Source organism: Erinaceus europaeus, chromosome 8 (assembly GCF_950295315.1).
Source record: "Erinaceus europaeus chromosome 8, mEriEur2.1, whole genome shotgun sequence".
In the NCBI taxonomy this organism is placed as follows: domain Eukaryota; kingdom Metazoa; phylum Chordata; class Mammalia; order Eulipotyphla; family Erinaceidae; genus Erinaceus; species Erinaceus europaeus.
This window is the reverse complement of record NC_080169.1, coordinates 122,298,549-122,322,385: the sequence shown is the minus strand read 5'-3', so window position 1 is coordinate 122,322,385 and position 23,837 is coordinate 122,298,549. Positions and strand designations below refer to the sequence as shown.

The window sequence follows — 23,837 nt, the reverse complement described above, 5'->3', positions numbered from 1 at the left end:
ATATCTTCTGAGTCCCCATTACCTCAATTGGAAACTGTAGTGACTCTCCCATGATCACAGATATGGGTTGATTTTATATATATCATTATAAATCTATATTTAAATCTCCAGTTACATCTTTTTCATTTTTTCTATGTTCCTACCTTCATTTTCTATCTGAGTGATACCCTTCCTTCCTTCCTTCTTTCCTTTTTTTTTTGCCACTATGGTTTGTTTATTGCTCAGGTTCTGTGCCTGCTCTAGGAATCCACTGCTCCCAGCTTCTGGAAGCCATTTTTTCTTTCTATTTTTATTTAATAGTGCAGAGAGAAATTGAAAGGGGAGGTGAGATATAGAGGTGGAGAGAAAGACAGCTGTAGACCAGCTTCACAACTCATGAAGCATTTCTCCTGCAGGTGTGGAGTAGGAGATCGAACCTGGGTCCTTGCACATGGTGATATAGGTGCTTAACCATGTGCACCACTGCCTGTCCCTCCTCACCCTTTCTTCTTTATGTATCCACTCCACTATTCAGAATGTCCAAGTCATTCTCTCATCTGTTTCCTTCAAGGTCCCAATGATCTCACATCAGCCTCCACTTAAGCTAGTGTTTACCCTCACAGTGTTTAACAGAACAACACAGAGAAGGTATTTCATTTCCCTTTGGATTTTATTGACCTGAACACACTGGAAGGAACATCCAGTGCAAGGAGGAGAAATTAAAACTATGGAAGGAAAAATGAAGAATGAAATGAAAAATGAAGAAAGCAAATCGAATGCCAATCAGAGACAGAGATGTTATTGACTTTCAAAAGAGAGGAAGAAGAGGATGCAGAAGGCTGAAGAGGCTCATCAGCCGCGGTTAGCACTGAAGGTGATTATAATGACAAGAAGGACCAGAGAGCCTATGCTGAGAGCCACAGACAAGCCCGGGTGGAGAGCCACCCACCTCATGGCTCTGAGCAGCGCCCTCCTGAGGCAGCTGCACCCCTCTTGCAGGTGCTGCCTCTGCTGCTCCACCTGCCTCTGCACCGCGGCCAGGTAGCGCCTGCGCTCCTCTGTGCCGGGACTGCCCCCACTCTGCAGCAACATCTGGGCATCCCAGTAGAGCTGGTTGCTGAGGAAGGTGCCCTCGAGCTCCCTCTCCTGGCTCTCCAGCACAGCCATGAACCCCTCCAGCTGCGCCCTCTGCTCCTCTCTGCTGGCCCTGTTGTTGAAGCCATAGTACCTCCCCCCGCACTCCTGCACCAGTCTGCGCAGCCTGAGGTTGTCTGTGCCCGCCACATAGTCCTGCAGAGACTCAGCCCCCAGGTCCTCCACGTGGGTGAAGAGGAGCACCATGTGCTTCAGGGTCCCCTCCCCAAAGACCTCCTGGACCCTCCTCACGGCCTCTGAGTCCTGGGCAGTGAAGCGGCCCAGCTGGGTGACTAGCAGCAGCACGTGGGGCCCTGGGGCTGAGAGCAGGTAGCAGTCCCCTATGTCCCTGTAGGTGTCCTGGGTGGGGGGCTGGGCCTCAAAGATGGGGGGCGTGTCAACCACCAGGATGCTCCTGCCATTCCAGCTGCCAATGGCCTTCTGGCACTTGGTGGTGACAGGTTGGGCGGACAGCCGGGACTCGAACTCTGGCCGCTGGAGGATGGTGTTCCCGGTGGAGCTTTTCCCACTGCCAGATTTTCCCACCACGATGATTCTTAGTGAGGATGAAGCTGCCAACTGGTTATCTTCTGCAGTGCCTACGAGAAAAGAATAGTGTGCTTTACTGCATCTGTGATTCCCAGGCTTCTGAGTGGAAGATCTTCAAGGCATTTCAAGGAAGCTATGGAGAGTTGCACTGAAATAAGTATGATGGGGAAGCATGAAGATAGCTCAGAGGTTGTTCTAGGGACTTGCATACAAGAGGTCCTCTGCACCCCCAATAGGGAAAACTAAGTTCTGTACAATTAAGAACACTGCATATTGAAATATATGCACAGGACTGCACACAGCCCTATAAAGCTCTTTCACTGCAAGCCCACATTGAATGATAGAAGCCCATCTTTGATCCAGCAACAAAGGTGAACACTTCTATAGTATAGAGGAGATTCTCTGTGCTACATCTACACCAGGCAAGAGACTGACTGAAGGATGCCTCATGATATAATCTACCCTACTGTTGATCCAGTGACATGGCTATGGAATAGGAGCCTTTTCACATAGCAAAATCAACGCCTCAACAAAATACAACCAGGATTTCTTCAGAAACTCACTAAGCCACAGGTGAGTACAGAATGTGGCCAGAGAGTGGAAAAGGGGTGAGGAAGAGATTCTTGGAACTCAAGAAACCATACTTGGTAAGTACTGGGACTGAACTGGAAGTGAAACAGCTGAACACTTTAGCAGGGGCGGGAGAAGACAAGGACAGCATTCTAGTTCCTCACTGGAGCTCATCTCCCCCATACCAGTGTTTATCAATCTGATGCTCAGAAGAATCTAGATTGTGTGACTGTGTAATAGGGGAGAGAATTTTGGGGTCCAACCCCAATTTGTATAACCAAAATATTTCCCTTTCAGAGTCTGTATTCTTTTCTTATCTCTCTTACCTCTTTTATCTTATTCATCTTTTCTTTTTTTTCTTCCATTATCTCTGTTTTTATCTCTTTTTCTTTTTTTTTTTCAGAGCACTACTCACCTCTGGCTGATGATGGTGTGGGGCTATTGAACCTGTGGCTTTGGAGCCTTAGACATGAGAGTCTACCTTCCACCCTATTTTATCTGTTAATCATGTGGGAATTATTAACTAAGAAAAATCTATTTATTGTTCATAGTCCCTCAGGCTCCCATAGTCTGAATGGGAAGATAAATCTCAGACAAATCATGGTCATTATAACAAGGGATTAATAGCCTCCTCAGAGATTGAGGTAAAACAAAACAAACAAACAATTTTTTTTAAAATTTACAATTGTGAACTCTTAAGTAACTTACTTAGACACAAGTCAATCCAGGCAAGTATGGTCAATGGGTTGAAAAGTAGTGATGGAGGGGCCCTTTAAGACTGTAGAAGCTGTCTCAATGTAAGAAGGTGCCATCGTGCCATTTCAATCACCCACTTCTCTCTTCAATTTGAATACAAGAGACCCTACCTCCCATTTTCCAAAAACACAAACATTAGAATAACAGTTCCACCCATTCCTGAAACACACAAAAAGTGACCAGTTTCAGAGATCCAGAAACCAATCAACTAGAAACTACCTCTCACCACATATAAACAGCAAAACACAGGGCACAAATTTCAAAAGATGCAAAATATAATGATTAAACTGAAAATTAACATTGTGGGAATGAACCAGAACAGAAGACCAGGGGAAAAAAAATCCAACAATTTAGAAGCAAATAATAATGAGGACAACATCCAAACACTTTTGATGTAATAATTATTACAGGAGTGATGTAAGTTTTAAATGTAATATTAAAAGAATTGGGGAAACAACAAAAGAGACTATCTAACTAACTATCTATACTAACTATCTCGATGTAATTCGAGAGTTGAGCTGAAATAGCTCAATTAAAAGCACAACTAGCTGAAAATCCAATACAGTATCTGAAAAGGATAATAAAATAGATGAGCTACAGAAAAGAGCTCAAGGGAATGAGGACAGAACAAATGAAGCAGAAAACAGAATTAGCAAGATTGAGGGCGAATTAGAGAAAACTAAGAAAGAAGAGAACTACAAAAGAGATGAAGAGAAACTGAAAACAACAACAGAGACATAAGGGATGACCTCAAAAGAAGTAATATACGCATTATTGCCTTTCCAGAGGAAGAAAGAGAGGAAGAGGGAAAAAGTATTCTACAGGAGATAATATGTGAAAACTTTCCAGCTCTAAAGAACATAAAGATTCAAGAATCCCAGAAAGCACAGAGCAGAATTGGTCTAGACTTAAACACACCAAGACACAATATATTTAGAATGAAAAGGAACAAGGATAAAGAAAGGATCCTGAAGACCGCAAGAGAAAAACAGTCACATGTAGAGAAAAGCCCATAAGATTATCAACAGATTTCTCCACACAAACTCATACAGGAAGAAGAGAATGGCAAGTTATATACATTGAGTGCTCAATGAGAAAGACTTTCAACCAAGAATATCATATCCTGCTAGACTGTCATTGAGACTAGAGGGAAGCATAAAATCCTACTCAGACAAGCAATAGTTGAAGGAATCAGCTGTCACCAAGCCTGCCCTACAAGAAGTTCTAAAAGGGCTCATAAAAAATATCAACATCACGAAAAACATGACATATATAAAACCACTCATAAAAGTTTTGAATAATGGCATTAAAATTTTTTAAATCTATGATATCAATACATGTCAATAGCCTGAATTCACCCACTAAAAGGCACAGAGTAGGAAGATGAGTCAGAAAACACAACCCAACTATATGTTGTCTGCAGGAATCACAGTGAAGTCAACAAGACAAACACAGACTCAAAGTGAAAGGATGGAAAACTAACATACAAGCTAATGAACCACAAATAAAGGGCAGGAACAGCTATGCTCATGTCTGACACAATAGACTTTAAAATAAATGAAATAAGAAAAGGTAGGAATGGACATTGCTTAATGCTCAGCAGATTAGTCAATGAAGAGAACTTAACAATTACTAACATCTATGTACCCAATGAGAAGTCATCTAAATATAGCAAACATCTACTGAAAGAACTACAGCAATATATTAACAGCAACACATTAATAGTATGGCACTTCAGCACCTCACTCTCTTAACTTTACAGATCATCCAGGCAGAACATCACTAAAGAAATGAGGGATCTACATGAAGAGATAGGACTATTGGGCAATTTCAGAGTGATTCACCCCAAGAAACTGGAATACACATTCTATTCAAGTCCACATGGGCCATTCTCAAGGATAGACCATATGTTAGGCCACAAAGACAAAGTGTCAACAAATCCAAGAGCACTGAAATCATCCCAAGCATCTTCTCAGACAACAGTGGAATTAAACTAACACTTAACAATAAAGAAAAAACTAGTAGAAGTTTGGAATATGGAAACTCAGCAGTAAACAACTTAATAACTACTGGGTCAAAGAGTAAATTAAGGAAGTAATTAAAGTGATCCTAAAATCCAATGAAAATGAAGACACAAGCTATCAAAATATTTGGGACACAGGTAAGGCAGTACTGAGAAGGATGTTCATAGTCATACAGACACACAATAGGAAACAAGAAAAAGCTCAAATAAACAACCTGACTACCTACACTAAGGTAATAAGAGAAAAAGAACAAAGGAACTCTAAAAGAATAAAAAAGAATGAAGTAACTAGCCTTAGGGCATAAATAAATAACAAAAAAATAAGAGAATCATACAAAATATCAATGAAACTAAATGCTGGTTCTTCAAAAGGGTAAATGAAATAGAAAAATCCTTGACTAGACTCACAAAATAAAGGCAAAGAAGACTCAAATAAAGAGGATTGTAAATGAAAGAGGAGATATCACAACAGATACACAAATATCCAAAGTATCATGCGAGGCTTCTATGAGCAACCATATGCCACCAAGCTAGAGAACCCAGAAAAAACTAACAAGGCCCTAGATACATACAAACGTCCACAATTAAACTAAGAGGAACTAGAAAATATGAACAGACCAATTACAGCCAAAGAAATTGAAACAGTTATCAAAAATCCTCCCAAGACTAAAAGTCTTGGATCAGATGGTTTTACAAATGAAGTTTACAAAACTTTCAAGGAAGAGCTAATACCTCTTCCAAAAAATGAAGATACAGGAATACTCCATTCTAGCTTCTGTGAAGCCAATATCACCCTGATAATAAAAGCAGACAGAAACACTTCAAAAAAAAAAAAAACCACTACAGTCCAATATCTCTGGTGAACACAGATGCTAAAATATTGAACCAAATTCTAGTCAACCAGATACAGCAATATATTAAAAAATTGTTTAATTAAAGGGATACATACAAGAGAAGTCAAACTCTCCCTATTTGCAGATGATATGATAGTATACATAGAAAAACCTAAAGAATCCAGCAGAAAACTTTTGGAAATTATCAGGCAATATAGTAATATATCAGGCTGCAAAACTAACATACAAAAGTCAGTGGCATTCCTCTCTGTAAACACTAAGTTAGAAGAATAAGAAATCCAGCAATCAGTCCCTTTTACTATAGCTACAAACACAGTAAAATATCTAGGAATAAACCTAATAAGGAAAGGAAAGATTTGTACACTGAAAATTATAAGTCACTACTCAATGAAATAGAAAAAGACACAAAGAATTGGAAAGATATCCCATGTTCATGGGTTGAAAGAATTAAAATCATCAAAATGAATATTCTATCCAGAGTCATATACAAATTTAATGCTATTCCTATCAATGTCCCACACATTTCTTTTTAATGGAGAATGGAACAGAAGCTGCAAATGTTTATCAGGAACCAGAAAATACCTAGAATTGCCAACCTATTTTCATAGTTCAGCTGAAAACTCTCCAACTTTAAACTGGTTTCATTTCCAGTTTAAGGAACTGGGTATTTCTCAAATACCTCCTTGAGGGGAGACCACGGGGGCGGGGTGATGATGGAAGGGAAGTTGAATACATGATAGTTTGCTCTTTTCTTCTTCTGATTAAAATATATGAGTTATGCCACTGTCTCTTATGTTCTGATGTGATGGATAAGTAGAGTGGAAGCTGGTTTTCTCCAGGCCCTGGATTTCTTGAGAATGTTGGGGCTGTCTTACCTTCGATCATGGTTCCGTATTTGCTCTTGTGAACCCCTTCCATTCTTTTCTGGAATGAAAAAGGAAATGAATAAAGAGCAAGTGTCCATGGGGAGTTGTTCACAGCTTGAGAAAACCTCTAAGAGTAATTACCTTTTTGAAAAATTTAATTAATTTATTTACTATTGGATAAAGACAGAGAGAAACTGAGAGGAGAGGGGGAAAAAGAGAAGGAAAGAGACAGAGAGATTCCTGGAGCCCTGCTTTACCACTTGTGAAGTTTTCCCCTTGCAGGTGGGGACCAAGGGTTTGAACCGGTGTCCTTGCACACTGTAATGTGTGTGCTTAACCAGGTGGGCCACCACCTGACCCCAGAGCAATTATTGTTAGGCGAGCTATTCTTTTTTTCTAACTATGTCCATTCTAATTTTCCAACTTCTGTTTCACATTCAAGTGTCTGTAAATAATTGTAAGCAGGTTAACGGCTATTGTATTAGCACGCTGACCTGTTGCTGTCCTTCACCATCCAGCCCCTTGAAAACAAATCATTTGGTCATCTCCCTCTAACAGAGAACAGAGTGACATCAAAAAGCATTTTCCTTTGCAATGAGGAGATGCATGGGGCCTTAAATGAAGTCCAAGCTCTAAATGATTCGGGTCTTGTGACCCATAGGCACTTTTTCCACAAAGTGTGTTGGATGGACATTCTAGTGGCCATTCCTGGTGGCTACTTTTAAAAATCATTAAAAAAATTTTAAAATCATCTTTATTTGTTCGATAGAGACAGAAATTGTGAAGGGAGGGGGATACAGAGAGAGAGAGACATAGAGACGGAGAGACACCTGCAGACCTGCTTCAGCACTCATGAAGCTTTTCCTCGTGCAGGTGGGGAACGGGGACTTGAAGTCGAGTCCTTGTGCACTGTAACATGTGTGTTCAACCCGGTGCGCCAGCTCTTACTTGGACCTGAATCTGATTCTTTAACAAATTCACTGTCCTAAAATACATTCTTTCTGACCCATGCAATGCCTTCCAGTATTTTCCAAGCACACCTGTGCACGCCTGGCACACTTTACCCGAGATGCTCAGCTTCTACCTGACAAGACCCTGCTGTGTACACCTTCCCTCCCCCACCCAAAAGCTGCACTCAGTCCTGCCCACTTCAGACAAGTGTGAGCCTAGCAGGCCAGACGGTGCAGTTACATTTGGTGATATTAGGCTTCTTCTTCTAATTCTTCTTCTTCTTCTTCTTCTTCTTCTTCTTCTTCTTCTTCTTCTTCTTCTTCTTCTTCTTCTTCTTCTTCTTCTTCTTCTTCTTCTTCTTCTTCTTCTTCTCCTTCTCCTTCTCCTTCTCCTTCTCCTTCTCCTCCTCCTCCTCCTCCTCCTCCTCCTCCTCCTCCTCCTCCTCCTTCTCCTTCTCCTTCTCCTTCTCCTTCTCCTTCTCCTCCTCCTCCTTCTTATCCTTCTCATTCTTCTTCTCCTCCTCTTTCTCCTTCTTCTTCCCCTTCTTCTTACTCTCCTTCTTCTTATCCTTCTCCTCCTTCTCCTTCTTCTTCTCCTTCTCCTCCTTCTCCTCCTCCTTCTTATCCTTCTCATTCTTCTTCTTCTCATCCTCCTTCTTCTCCTCCTTCTTCTTACTCTCCTTCTCCTCCTCCTCCTCCTCCTCCTTCCCCTTCCCCTTTTCCTCCTTCTTCTCCTCCTTTTCCTTCTTATCCTCCTCCTCCTCCTTCTCCTCCTCCTTCCCCCTTTCCTCCTTCTTCTCCTCCTTTTCCTTCTTATCCTCCTCCTCCTCCTTCTCCTCCTCCTTCCCCTTCCCCTTTTCCTCCTTCTTCTCCTCCTTTTCCTTCTTATCCTCCTCCTCCTCCTTCCCCTTCCCCTTTTCCTCCTTCTTCTCCTTCTCCTCCTTCTCCTTCTTCTTCCCCTTCTCTTCCTTCTTCTCCTCCTTTTCCTTCTTATCCTCCTCCTCCTTATTCTCCTCCTCCTTCCCCTTCTCCTCCTTCTCCTCCTTCTTCCCCTTCTCCTCCTCCTTCTCCTCTTCCTTCTCCTCCTTCTCCTCCTTCTCTTCCTCCTCCTCCTCCTCCTCCTCCTCCTCCTCCTCCTCCTCCTCCTCCTCCTCCTCCTCCTCCACTTCCTCCTTCATTATCTTACGGGCATCAATAAGGAAGTCCTCATCGGTATAAGCTTGCATTTTACTGACTGCCCTGAATTCATGACTTTTTACAAGAATTATAGCTGTTTGCTAGTCCGGTTGCTTCTGTTCTTTCTATCTCTTGCATGTCTCTGAACAATCAGTGGAAGTGCTGGATCTTTGGGGAATATCCCTTATCGTCATGAGATCTGAATGCACTGGTGTGACCTTCTGTCTTGTCGGCTTTCCTCTCCCCCTTCCTTTTACGTGTGAACCCCAAAGGGAGTGGTTTTCACATCATTGTCAGTGTGTAATAAACTTTGCTCTAACTTTCGTTAAAACTGCCTAAGTCTCTGATGTCCTTCCTTTCTCCCTCTCATTCTTAATTTCTTTCCTTTTTGCCTCTAGGGTTTTCATTGGGGCTCAGTGAAGGCACTAGAAAGCCAATGCTCTTGGCGGCCATTACCCCCCTTTTTGTTATTGGATAGAACAGAGAGAAATGAGGAGAGGAATGGGGAGATAGACAAGGAGAGAAAAATATGCAGACTGGCTTCACCCACTTGTCAATCATCCCCCCTCCAGGTGGGGAGCCAGGAGGCTCAAACCCAGAGATTCAATCTCAGATCCTTGCGTGGGTCCTTGCGCTTAGCACTATGTGCTTTTAATCAGGTGCAACATGCATGGCCCCTTCTTACTTTATTTATTTTGCTAACAGGGTTATACTAGGGCTTGATTCCCACATGACAAATCCACCATTCTTGGTGGATATATATATATATTTTTCTTTCTTTCCTATTAAGGACAGGCAGAAATGAAGAGAAAAGGGGAGGGGGAGATAAAAAGGGAGAGAGAATGACACCCGGAACCTGAAGCTCTCCCCCTGCAGATGGGGAGCAGGGGCTTGGCTCAGACCCCTGCCCATGGTAATGTGTGTGTGCTCAGCAGGGTGTGCCCCTGCCCAGCCCCTCCAAAGTCTTTTCAACTTTCGATCAACAGTAGAATTACAGGAATTGGAATCATGGAAGGAGATAAAGATCCCGATTAGTTGGACAGCAGTCTGCTGAGGAAGAGGAAGTTCACCCCAGAGGAAACCTCTGTGCCGTCCTCATCATTGCTGAAGTACTTTCACGTCCGTTATTTTAACTCTTTCAGTTTCCCCATGGTCTTATTCTGATAAGACACTATGCTTTCTCAACATCTGTTTATGAGTGAAATCAAAAGAACAGAAAAGGGAAACACCAAGCAGAATGTGGACTGGGTTTGGTGTCTTGCAGCAAAGTAAAGGACTCTGGGGTTGGGGGGGGGGCTTCCAGGTCCTGATGCTGATGGTGGAGGAGGACCTGGGGTGGGGGGGGAGAGTGTTTGCAGAAAACGGAGACATTTGACACATGGACCAACAACTGTTTTCTTCAAACTGTGACTCCTTCTCAATATATATATATTTAATATTTACTTATTTATTCCCTTTTGTTGCCCTTGTTTTATTGTTGTTGGATAGGACAGAGAGAATGGGAAAGAGGAGGGGAAGACAGAGAGGGAGAGAGAAAGACAGATACCTGCAGACCTGCTTCGCTGCCTGTGAAGCGACTCCCCTGCAGGTGGGGAGCCTGGAGCTGGAACCGGGATCCTTAAGCCGGTCCTTGTGCTTTGTGCCAAGTGCACTTAACCCACTGCACTACTGCCCGACTCCTAATAAAAATATTTTTTAAAAAACATTATGGGGCTGGGTGGTGGCGCACCTGGTGGAACGCGCATGTTACAGTGCACAAGGACCCAGGTTTGAGCCCTTGGTCCCCACCTGCAGGGGGAAAGCTTTGAAGGTGGTGAAGTGGGGCTACAGGTGTCTCTGTCTGTCTCTCCCCTTCTCTATCACTCCCTTCCCTCTCGATTTCTGCCTGTCTCTATCAAATAAAGATAATAATTTTTTAAAAACACATTCGAATTTCTTTTAACATAACTGAGTGTTCTTGACATGAAGGAATAGGATTTACATAAACACCAGCGGACAGAGACAGAGGACAATGGTAGGAGCCCCGCATTCTCCATGAAGGAGCTGCTGCTGGCCCTCCAGGGGCACTGGACCCCCGGCGACTGTGGCTACAGGGGGAAATGAGAGCTTGTAGCAACACCTGAAGAAACTTCCCATGCTGCTCTTAGAAATAAAAACTTATTTTATTAAAATATTTTTATTGGGGGGGGATTTGATTGTTGGGACATATACATATATATTTTCTCACATTTGGGTGGGGGGGAGATAAGCATCATGGTTATGTAAAGACAGGCTTATTTATGCCTGAGGCTCCCAGGTCCCAGGTTCAATCCCCTGCACCACCATAAGCCAGAGCTGATCAGGGATCTGGTAAAAATAAATAAGGGTTCTGGTAGTGGGAATCGTGTGGAACTGTACCTCTCTTATCCTATTGTCTTGTCGGTGTTCCTAATTTATAAATCAAAATTATAAAAATTAATTTATTTTATTTAAATTTTTATATCCCCCTTTTGTTGCCCTTGTTTTTTTATTGTTGTTGTCGTTATTAGTGTTGTTATTTTTATTGTTGGATATGACGGAGAGAAATTGAGAGAGGAGGGGAAGTCAGAAGGGGAGAGAAAGACAGACATCTGCAGATCTGCTTCACTGCCTGTGAAGTGACCCCTCCCCCCCTGCAGGTGGGGAGCTGGGGGCTCGAACCCACTGTGCGCTTTGTGCCAATTACACTTAACCCGCTGAGCTACCGCCTGACTCCCTATAAAAATTAAATAAGTAAGTAAGTAAGTAAATACATAAATAAAATGTCTCATTTTTCTGCAAAACCCTCTCCCCCAGCCCAGGTCCTCCTCCACCATTAGCACCAGGACCTGGAAATCCCCCACCCCCCAAAGTCCTTTACTTTGGTGTAAGACACCAAACTCAGTCCACGTTCTGCCTGGTGTTTCCATGTTCTGTTTTTGTTTCTTGATTTCTATACATAAGTGAGATCCGCCCATCTTCATCCTTATCTTTCTGACTGATCTCACTTCACAGGATTCCTTCCAGCTCCATTCAAGAGGAGGGGAAGAAGGTGACTTCCTCATTCTTCACAGCTGAGTAGTATTCCATTGTGTATCTAGACCAGAACTTGCTCAGCCACTCATCTGTTGTTGGGCACCTGGGTTGCTTCTAGGTTTTGGCTGTTACACATTGTGCTGCTATGATCACAGGGGCACACAGATCTCTTTGCATGTGTGTGCTTGCTTCCTTAGGCTCTATCCCCAGGAGAAGGATCACATATATTTCTGTCCTCTCCCCCCTGCCACAGTCCCTGTACTTCTGGTAACAGAGTCACTTGTTCTGTGGCTCAGCAGCTGTGGTTTCCTGACTCGTCTCTGCTAGGGGCTCAGCAGGCAGAGGGGTGACCCCCAAATCCTGGAGCCTGCACCTGCCCGGCTCTAGTCCTACATGATTCGGGGGCACACGTCTGGGGGTGTTGGGGAAGATGGGGAACTTTCAGAGATTCAGGTCCTCTGAGTGGCCTCAGGAAACAGAGTTGACAGGGTTGGACGCCCCCCACCACTTTCTCTCTGGAACCCTATCCCCTCCTGGACCCTGAGATCAAGTCTGGGGTGGGGGCCATTGTGAGAAGTGAAGGGTGTGTGTGTGTGTGTGTGGTGGGGGGGGGGTTTGGGCAGTGGCACACGCGGTTAAAGACACATTACCAAGCACAAGGACCTGGGTTCTAGGAGGAGGGAGAAAAGGAGGAAGAGGAGGAGAAGGAGGAGGAAGAAAAGGAGAAAGAGGAGGAGAAGCAAGAGGAGGAGGAGAAGGAGGAAAAAGAGGAGAAGGAGGAAGAGGAGGAATAAGTTAAGGAGGAGGAGAAGGAGGAAGAGGAGGAGAAGGAGGAGGAGAAGGAGGAGGAGAAGGAGGAAGAAGAGGAAAAAGATAAGAAGGAGGAGAAGGAGAAAGGAGAAGTAGTAAAGGGGGTAGGTGGGATTGAGAAATGAGCCCACCACTTCCCCCAGGACAGCCTGGACTCTTGGAGTTTCTGTCCCCGTGTCCCCCCACCCATGGGAGCAAAACCTTAAAGCCCAGCTTTAAGAGACTCTGGAGGCTGAGGGAGCTCAGAAGAAGGGCAGAGATGCCACCTGAACTGGGGAGGGGGTGACCTCAGGGGAAGCCCCCAGCCTGTCCCCTGCCCCCTTTCTGCTCTGGACCTTGTCCCCCCAACATGGTCTCCCCGGGAATGAGGGAGGAAGCTTGTGACACCTGAGGGAGGGAACCTTCCAGAAGGCTTAGCTGGGGTACTCAGGACTGGGGGCAGGGCCCCCCCCACTGGAACCTAAACCCCCCACCCAATCTCCGGCTTACCGGGCTGAACCTCGACTTCGGCTCCACTGGGCCACTTGGCTCTGGGGGACACAGGAACACAGAGGGGCCCGGCCTGCAGGGGTGCTGCGCCACAGGAAGCCAGGAAGTGGGGTGCAGGCAGTGGAGGGGCCCCACTCTGAGGCAAGAGGGTGCCAGGACACAGCCACAGAGACAGGGAGAAGGCCCTGAGCACCCCCTACCCCCCACCCTTCACAGGTGGGAACCTGCCCTTGGGGTCAGCAGAGAGAGAGAGAGAGAGAAACTGGCCCCCACCAGGACCTGGAGTCAGGAAGAGCAGCCGGGCCACTCCACCCCCAACTTGCTTCCTGTCTGGGCCCAGAGCCTCTGCCTCCACCCATTTCCTTTAGAAAAAACCAGAACTGGGAGGGAAAGGCAGGGAGAGGCCAGGACAGTCTGCTGCCCTCAGGCACTGCGCCCTCTGGACACTGGAAGGTGCTCCTGGGGCCCCTCGCCCCCCCAGCCCCCACCCAGCCAGGTGTTCTTGTAGCTGAAATGCTCCAGGAGCTGTGAAGCAGGGCTGCAGGTGTCTCTCCTCTCTTCACCTCTATCTTCCCCTTCCCTTTTGGTCCCTCTCCCTCACCCTATCCCTTTGCTTCTCTCTCCCTCTCCCTCTCCTTCTTTCTCCCTCTCCTTATCTCTCCCTCTCCTTCTCTCTCCCTCTCCTTCTCTCTCTCCCTCTCCTTCTTTCTCCCTCTCCCTCTCCTTCTCTCTCCCTCTCTTTTTTCTCCCTCCCTATCCTTCTCTCTCCCTATCCTTCTCTCTCCCTCTCCCTCTCCTTCTCTCTCCCTATCCTCTCTCCCTCTGCCTCTCTCCCTATCCTTCTCTCTCCCTCTCCCTTTCTTTCTTTCTTTCTTTCTTTCTTTCTTTCTTTCTTTCTTTCTTTCTTTCATTCTTTATTTCTTTCTGCCCCCAGGGTTATCACTGGAGCTTGCTGCCCGCACTATGAATCCACTGCTCCTGGAGGCCATTTTTTTTTTTTTAATTTTTTATTTAAGAAAGGATTAGTGAACAAAAGCATAAGGTAGGAGGGGTACAACTCCACACAATTCCCACCACCCAATCCCCATAACCCACCCCCTCCCATGATAGCCTTCCTATTCTCTAGCCCTCTGGGAGCATGGACCCAGGGGGGAGGCCATTTCTTTCCCCCCTTTCTTTCCTTTCTTTTTTTCTTTGACAGGACTGAGAGAAATTGAGAGGGGATAGGAGATAGTGAGGGAGAGATAGATAGATAGATAGATAGATAGATAGATAGATAGATAGACAGAGAGTCCTGCAAACCTGTTTCACTGCTCATGAAGTGTCTGCCTGCAGGTGGGAGCAGGGGACTCAAACCTGGGTCCATGCAGATGGTGGTATATGTGCTTAACCACTACCCAGCCCCTTGATTTCTTGGTCTCTCTACAATAATTAAAGAAATAAAATATTAAAATATTGAAAAAGAAAGGCATTGAAAGGAAAAGAGAGAGAGAGAGATCGTTCCCACCAGGGAGATTTCTTGTCCACGAGTTTTACTTCTATTTTTTGACTCTCTGAGTTCACCAAGCATGAAACTGCTCACTTTTCTTATCTGTCTAGCAACGCCACATCACTTCCTTTTAGCAATACCCTTACACCCCTCCTGTGTTGTGTTTCTTCCTTATCTCACTTGCCCAGCAAGCCTTTAACTTATGTTCCCCAGCTGAGCCTGGGCAGGGTGGGTGGGGGGGACTTTTGAGCTTCATTCTCTTACCTGTCTTTTCTGTTCCCCTGCCCCTGGGCCCTTTTCTGGTTCTAAGACTCAGTGATAAAGTGTGTTACATGTTTAGAGTGTTTCTGAGGAAGCCAAGAACTTCATTGAGGTCCGTATATCTATTCCTTTCTTTCTTTTTTTAAAAAATTTATTTCTTTATTGGGGAATTAATGTTTTACATTCAACAGTAAATACAATAGTTTGTTCATGCATAACATTCCCCAGATTCCCATTTAACAATACAACCTCCACTATGTCATTTATCATCCTTCATGGACCTGTAATCTCCCCACCCACCCACCCCGGAGTCTTTTACGTTGGTGCGATACGCCAATTTCAGTTCAGGTTCTACTTGTGTTTTCGTTTCTGATCCTGTTTTTCAACTTCTGCCTGAGAGTGAGATCATCCCATATTCATCCTTCTGTTTCTGACTTATTTCACTCAACATGATTTTTTCAAGGTCCATCCAAGATCGGCTGAAAATGGTGAAGTCACCATTTTTCACAGCTGAGTAGTATTCCATTGTGTATATAGACCACAACTTGCTCAGCCACTCATCTGTGGTTGGACACCTGGGTTGCTTCCAGGTTTTGGCTATTACAAATTGTGCTGCCAAGAACATAGGTGTACACAGATCTTTTTGGATGGATGTGTTGGGTTCCTTAGGATCTATCCCCAGGAGAGGAATTGCAGGGTCATAGGGTAGGTCCATTTCTAGCCTTCTGAGAGTTCTCCAGACTGTTCTCCACAGAGGTTGGACCAATTTACATTCCCACCAGCAGTGCAGGAGGGTTCCTTTGACCCCACACCCTCTCCAGCATTTGCTGCTGTTACCTTTTCTGATGTATGACATTCTCACAGGAGTGAAGTGGTATCTCATTGTTGTCTTGATTTGCATTTCTCTGACAATCAGAGACTTGGAGCATTTTTTCATGTGTTTCTGGGCCTTTTGGATCTCTTCTGTGGTGAATATTCTGTCCAAGTCCTCCCCCCATTTTTGGATGGGGTTATTTGTTGTCTTGTTGTTGAGTCTGGCAAGCTCTTTATATATGTTGCTTATTAAACTCTTCTCTGATGTATGGCATGTAAAGATCTTCTCCCATTCTGTGAGGGGTCTCTTGGTTTGGGTAGTGGTTTCTTTTGCTGTGAAGAAGCTTGGTACAATGTTTATCTGGAACCAGAAAATACCTAGAATTGCCAAAACAATCTTGAGAAAAAAGAACAGAACCGGGGCCATCACACTCCCAGATCTCAAACTGTATTATAGGGCCATTGTCATCAAAACTGCTTGGTACTGGAACATGAACAGACACACTGACCAGTGGAATAGAATTGAGAGGCCAGAAATGAGGCCCCACACCTATGGACATCTAATCTTTGACAAAGGCGCCCAGACCATTACATGGGGAAAGCAGAGTCTCTTCAACAAATGGTGTTGGAAACAGTGGGTTGAAACATGCAGAAGAATGAAACTGAATCACTGTATTTCACCAAATACAAAAGTAAATTCCAAGTGGATCAAGGACTTGGAGGTTAGACCAGAAACTATCAGATACTTAGAGGAAAATATTGGCAGAACTCTTTTCCGCATAAATTTTAAAGACATTTTCAATGAAACGAATCCAATTACAAGGAAGACTAAGGCAAGTATAAACCTATGGGACTACATCAAATTAAAAAGCTTCTTCACAGCAAAAGAAACCTCTATTCTTTTCTCTGTGACTTGGTGCTGGCACTAGCAATCTACCACTCTCTGTGGCCATTTCCTCCCTTTCTCCAGTTTTTTATTATCTTTATTAATTTATTAGACTCAAACAGATAGAAATCTAGAGGGAAGGGGGAGATAGAGAAAGAGAGAAACACCTGAAGCCCTGTTTCCCCACTTACAAAGCTTTTTCCCTGCAGGTGGGGACTGCAGGGGCTCAAACCTGGGTCCTTACACATTTTGGACCATGTGTGCTCAACCAGGTGTGCCACTGCCTGCCAGTTTTCTTTTCTTTTTTTTTTTTACTGGATAGGACAGACAGAAATTGAGAGGGGGGGGAGAGACAGAGACACCTGCAGACCTGCTTCACCGCTTATGAAGCTTTCCCTTACATGTGGAGAGTGGGGCGGGAATGCAGGTCCTTGTATATTGTAACACATGCACGCAACCAGACGTGCCACCACCGGGCCCCTTTCACAGCTTATTCTATCCTCCTCTGTCCCTAGGACATTGAGAACATCTGGAACATTTTCTGAGCATGGCTATCAGGCAGCAGTGGTTCAAAAAGCGTTTGTAGTATCCAATGTTCTTGTTTTTCAGTGAGTTGGTCTAATTGTAACTCACCAGAAGTGGAAGATCTGTCCTTAGAGCCGCTCTCAACCCTACTAGGCCTATGACATGACACTTATTCCTTCAGGGTGGCTCAATAGAGAAGAAAGTTTCCAGTGGGAGGACAGAGGACCTAGTGGGGATTGTATTGTTACATGGAAAACTGGGAAATGTTGTGCATGTTCAAACTACTGTATTTACTGTCAACTGTAAAACACTGATCCCCTAATAAAGAAATAAAACAAAAAGTTTCCAGTGGAGAGACAGTCTGTAGAGCCCTGCCCCACTGGGGAAAGATAGAAACAGGCTGGCCCTGCTGCTGGGGAGCTGGGGGCTTGAACCCGGATCCTTGCATGGGTCTTTTCATTTACTACTACGTTGGCCTGCCAATACCCTCTCCCAGCGGGGAAGCAATTACAGAAGCCAGACCTCCCACCTTCTGCACCCCTTAAATAATTTTGACCCATACTCCCAGATGGGGAGAAATGTGAGGGGAAGATGACCAGAGGGCTCTGTCTTCATGTACCATGAAGCGTATGTCGCCAGAATTTAATTTTTAATTTTTATTTTGGTACCACTACAGAAAAGGAAGCCGAACTGGTAAACACCAGAGAGAGCCAGGCACTGTTTCTGTTATCAGAGAGAAGGGGCTGGGGGGAAGGACACTGGGAATTATGGAACTAGTAATAGATGCAGGTGTGACTTAGGAAGAAAATGAAGGCAGGAATGGGGAAAAATGAACAAAATGTATAGAGAGATAGATAGATAGTTATAGATATAAAGTCAACCTATATCTCTTGACCTTGGGAGAACTACTGCACTTTCCAGTGGAGGGTTAAAGACACAGAAGTCTGCTGGTGGGAACAATGTGGAATTATACTCCTGTTAATATATATATCTGCCTCTAGGGTTACCCTGTGGCTAAGTGCCAACACTATGAATTCACTGCTCCTGGCAGCCATATTTTTCCATTTTATTAGATAAGACAGAGAGAAATTGAGGGAGGAAGGGAGATAGAGAAGGAGAGAGAAAGACAGACACCAGCAGACCTGCTTTGCTGCTTGTGAAGCCTCCTCCCTGCAGATGGGGAGCTGGGATTTGAACTTGGATCCTTGCATGGGCTCTTGTGCTTAGTACTCTGTGTGATTAACCCAGTGTACCACTGCCTGGCCTCCCCCCATCATCTTATAATTTTGTAAATCAATATTAAATCACTAATAAAAATACTTTAAAAATAAAATAGAGAGGTAGGAGAGCAGGGGAGAGGGGAGTTATCCATCACTGTTTCTCTGCTGAGGCCCCAAAGGAGTTGGCTTTTGTGTGGAATGGACCAAAGGAGGAAAGTCATCACTTGCTAGCAGGCATATATGGCCCATGCCAGCCCACACCCAGTGGCCAGCTGATGCCCTGCAGGCCTCCCAAAGCCCCCAGACTATGCAAACCATTCCTGTCAGGACTGTTTGTTTGTATGTAAATATACTTAACAAGCTGATATTTATCATTTACATTTTTAAAATTTTCTTAGTTTCTTAGTTACTTAATATTGGTTCTTAGTTATTTAATATTGATTATTTAATATTGATTCTTAGTTTCTTAGTTATGTAATATTGATTAGTTATTTAATATTGATTTACAAAATTACATGCTAACTTTGGTATAATTCCACAGCATTCCCACCACCAGAGTTCTGAATCCCCAGTCCCTCCATTGCAAACCACAGCAGACCTGGGTAAGCTGCCATCTCTACAGTTCTCTGTCTACATGTGTACATAACTGCCCCCTTTTCCTTTCAGGTCCCGCCCTTTCTTCCTCTCCAAGCCATGCATGACCCTATTACTACATCCAAATGTCCCTCCTTATTCCTCCTCTCTTTCTGGTTCCTGATGGAATTGGAGTTCAGAGCTCTCTGGTCATCTTCCCCTGTCACTTCTCCCCCTCTGGGAGCCTGGACCCAAATTCTTTATGGGGAGCAGCAGGTGGGAGTTGTGGCTTCTGTCATTGCTTCTCCACTGGACATGGGTGTTGGCAGGTGGATCCACACCCCAGCCTGTTTCTGTCTGTCCCCAGTGGGGCAGGGCTCTGGGGAGGGAGGTTCCAGGACACACGGGTGAGGTTGTCTGCTCAGGGAAGTCAGGATGGCATCATGGTAGCATCTGCAACTTGGTGTCCGGAAGGTGGCAGGATATAAAGCAGGACAAAATGGGATCAACTTAATTTTACTGGCAGAGCCTCTGCCCAGCTCTTGGGATAAGCGTCCAAAGTCATTCAAGCTCAGACCCTTGGTCCAGGTTCTTCGGAAACATCACACGTAACAAGAGACAGAGGAAATTACACATGGTGATGAACTCACCCAGCAACAGGAAGAAAACTCCAACTCAAGAGAATTATGCAGATGTAATACATAAAAAGCTGACATGGTCATTGGGGTGTTCACAGAAAGGAGAACAAAGTGAGAGAAGGCCAGCAGAGTCAGCGGACGTGTAATAAAAGTTCACGACAGAATTCAGAGAGACATGGAATGAATACAGGGGCTAAGCTGGAAACACAACGGAAGGGGCCACGAGTAGAAAGAAGCCCAAGTAGGGAGCTGAATAGTAGGGCAGGAGAAAACATGAAAGGAGAAGACAGCAGAAGAAAGAGCTCACTTGGGTTATGTGCTTCTTTGCCATGTGTGCGACCCGGGCTCAAGCCTGGCTCTCGCCACAGTAGATGAAGATTTGGTCTGAGTGTTGGGGTCTCTCTCTTTCTCTCTCTCTCTCTCTCTCCCTCCCTTGCTCTCTCTGTCTCATCATCCTTCACAGTGAAGCTGCAGTGATGACAAAAGGTAAGAGAGAAAGAAAGTAAAGAATAAAAACTGAAACCATGAAGATAATGAAAGGGAGTGATGAGGTGGCGGCACCCCTGGTTGAGTGCACATGTCATCGTGCTCAAGGACCCGGGTTGGAGCCCCCGGCCCCCACCTCCAGGGGGGAAGCTTCACAAGAGGTGAAGCAGGTCTTCGAGTGTCTTTCTTTCTCTCTCCTTCTCTACCTCTCCTTCCCTTCTCAGTTTCTTTCTGTCTTATCTGACAAAAAATGGAAAGAAAGAAAGAAAGAAAGAAAGAAAGAAAGAAAGAAAGAAAGAAAGAAAGAAAGTGAAACATGTCTGTCAGGAGCAGTGGATTTGTATTGCTGGCACCAAGCCCCAACAGTAACCTTGGTGGCAGAAAACTAAAAGAAAGAGAAAGAAGAAGGTTATGGGGCAACAGCAAGAGGAATAACATTTGTGTGTGGTACCAGAAGGAGAAGAGAGAAAGGGCCAAAACTCTTATTTTAAGAAATAATATTGTGGTCCAGGAGGTGGTGCAGTGGATAAAGCACTGGACTCTCAAGCCTGAGGTCCCAAGTTCAATCCCCGGCAGCACATGTATCAGATGATGTCTGGTTCTTTCTCTCTCTCTCCTCCTATCTTTCTCATTAATAAATCAATGAAAAAAATCTTTAAAAATGAAATAATATCCAAGTATTTCCCTAGACAAAGGAAGGAGAGTCAGACCCAGGAAGTCCTAGGCATTCTAAAAAATAAAATAAATAAATAAATCCATACCACTACATAACCTGACCTATGGTAACTGAACAGGCAAAGACAAAGAGGGTATCTTCAAAGCAGGAAACAAAAAGAAGGGTCACCTTAAAGGGAACTCCGATGAAAAAGTTAGGAGTTTTTTCCTTTCCTTTTTTTTTTTTTTAAATTTTTTTTTGCCTTTGATAAAGCTGAATTTTCTTTTCTTTTTAAAAAATATTTATTTATTTATTATTGGGTAGAGACAGAGAAAAGTTGAAAGGGGAGGAGGAGACAGAGAGGGAGAGAGAGAGAGAGAGACAGAGAGACACCTGCAGCCCTGCTTCATCACTCTTGAAGCTTTCCCCCTGCGGGTGGGGACCAGGGGCTTGAACCTGGGTCCTTGTGCACTGTAATGTGTGAGCTAAAACAAGTGTGCCACCATCTGCCCCCTTTTTCCTTCCTTCCTTCCTTTCTTTCTTTCTTTCTTTCTTTCTTTCTTTCTTTCTTCCTTCCTTCCTTCCTTCCTTCCTTCCTTCCTTTCTTTCTTTCTCTCTTTCTTATTTTATTAGTGATTTAGTGTTCATTTACAAAATTACAAGGTAACGGGTGCAAATTCCCACTGTTCCCACCACCAGTGTTCTGGATCCCCATTCCCCCAGTGGAAGCTACAGTAGTTCTCCCAAGGCTGCAGACATGGGTCAAGCATTATTTCTACAAATATCTGTCTATATTTGTATATGTTTGACCCTTTCTTTTTTAAATGTCCCATCTTCCCTTCTTTTCCAGGTCACATCTATACCTATTGTTACCTCCAAATGTCCCTCCCTTTTCCCTCTTCTCTCTCAAGGTCCTGACCAAGCCCTCTGGTCATCTTCACCTAGCAATTCTCCCTCTTCTGGGAGTATGGACCCAAATTCTTTTTGGGGTGCAGAGGGTGGGAGTTTTGGCTCTGTCATTGGTCTGGTTTCTTTCTAACTCTCTCTGTATCTCTCTAACTTCAAATGAACTCTCCTGGAGTTTTAATCTCTAAATCACAACACAACTAGACTAACAGATTGTTCTATAGGGACTCAATCTTCTATTGGTATCTTGGTATTTCTTTTTCTTTTTAGAGAGTTTGGAAGATATTTTTATTTTTTTATGGGGGACTAATGGTTTAAAGTCAACAGTAATGCAGCTGTTGGTACCTGTGTCAGCTTTTTTAAAAAAATTTCTTTATTGGGGGATTAGTGTTTTACAGTCAACAGTTTGTACACGCATAACATTTCTCAGTTTTCCATATAACAATACAACCCCCACTAGGTCCTCTGTCATCCTTTTCCAGGACCTGTATTCTCCCCCCCAGTCCCAACCACTGAGTCTTTTACTTTGGTGCAATACACCAACTCCAGTTCAGGTTCTACTTGTGTTTTCTTTTCTGATCTTGTTTTTCAACTTCTGCCTGAGGATGAGATCATCCCATATTCATCCTTCTGTTTCTGACTTATTTCACTTAACATGATTTCTTTTTTTATATTTATTTTATTTATTTATTCCCTTTTGTTGCCCTTGTTGTTTTTATTGGTGTAGTTATTATTGTTGTTGTCGTTGTTGGATAGGACAGAGAGAAATGGAGAGAGGGAGGGGAAGACAGAGAGGAGGAGAGAAAGATAGACACCTGCAGACCTGCTTCACTGCCTGTGAAGCGACTCCTCTGCACCATGGGGAGCCGGTGTTCGAACTGGGATCCTTATGCCAGTCCTTGTGCTTTGCGCCACCTGCGCTTAGCCCGCTGCACTACAGCCCGACTCCCACTTAACATGATTTCTTCAAGCTCCATCCAAGATGGGCTGAAAATGGTGAAATCACTATTTTTAATAGCTGAGTAGTATTCCCTTGGACACCTGGGTTGCATCCAGGTTTTGACTTTACAAATTGTGCTGCTAAGAACATATGTGTATACACATCTTTTTGGATGGGTGTGTTGGGTTCCTTAGGATCTATCCCCAGGAAAGGAATTGTAGCATTATAGGGTAGGTAGGGTAGGTCCATGTATAGCCTTCTGAGAGTTCTCCAGACTGCTCTCCACAGAGGTTGGACCAACTGACATTCCCACCAGCAGTGCAGGAGGGTTCCTTTGACCCCACACCCTCTCCAGCATTTGCTGCTGTTACCTTTTCTGATGAAATTCTCACAGGAGTGAAGTGATATCTCATTGTTGTCTTGATTTGCATTTCTCTGACAATCAGAGACTTGGAGCATTTTTTCATGTGTTTCTTGGTCTTCTAGATCTTTTCTGTGGTGAATATTCTGTCCATGTCCTCCCCCATTTTTGGATGAGTTCATTTTTTTTATGAGTTTGGCAAGCTCTTTATATCTTTTGGTTATTAAACTTTTGTCTGATGTATGACATGTAAAGATCTTCTCTCATTCTGTGAGGGTCTCTTGGTTTGGGTAGTGGTTTATTTTGCTGTGCAGAAGCTTTTTAACTTGATGTAGTCCCATAGGTTTATACTTGCCTTAGTCTTCTTTGTAATTGGGTATCACTGAAGATGTCTTTAAAATTTATGTGGAAAAGAGTTTTCCCAATATTTTCCTCTAAATATCTGCTAGTTTCTGGTCTAACATCTAGGTCTTTGATTCACTTGGAATTTACTTTTGTGTTTGTGAAGTACAGTGGTTTAGTTTCATTCTTCTGCTTGTTTCAGCCCATTTTTTTCCAACACCATTTGTTGAAGAGACTGTTTTTCCCATTTAATAGTCTGGGCACATTTGTCAAAGATTAGATGTCCATAGGTGTGGGGGCTTATTTCTGGGCTCTCAATTCTATTCCACTGGTCAGTGTGTCTATTCATGTTCCAGTACCAAGCAATTTTGATGACAATGGCCCCATAATACAATTTGAGATCTGGGAGTGTGATGCCTCCAGTTCTGTTCTTTCTTCTCAAGAAAGACTGTTTTTGGCAATTCTAGGTCTTCTCTGGTTCCAAATAAACATTTGTAGCATTTGTTCTATTCTCCTAAAAATGTGGTTGGGATCTTGATGGGGATAGCATTCA

The 23,837-nt window shown here is 44.0% G+C and overlaps 1 protein-coding gene and 1 long non-coding RNA gene across 2 annotated transcripts in view; one reads left to right on the top strand and one right to left on the bottom strand.

Moving 5' to 3' along the window:
- The window catches only part of LOC132539958 (uncharacterized), a 417,285-nt gene that overhangs the window by 301,951 nt on the left and 91,497 nt on the right, over positions 1–23,837 (top strand). The window lies entirely within an intron of this gene.
- Positions 631–13,507, bottom strand: LOC103127830 (GTPase IMAP family member 5). Its single transcript, XM_007538722.3, has 3 exons — positions 13,190–13,507; positions 6,741–6,789; positions 631–1,712 (listed from the first exon to the last, which is right to left on the bottom strand). Exons 2-3 carry the CDS (start codon positions 6,781–6,783, stop codon positions 832–834), a joined length of 924 nt encoding a protein of 307 aa, XP_007538784.2. The 5' UTR covers positions 6,784–6,789; positions 13,190–13,507; the 3' UTR covers positions 631–831.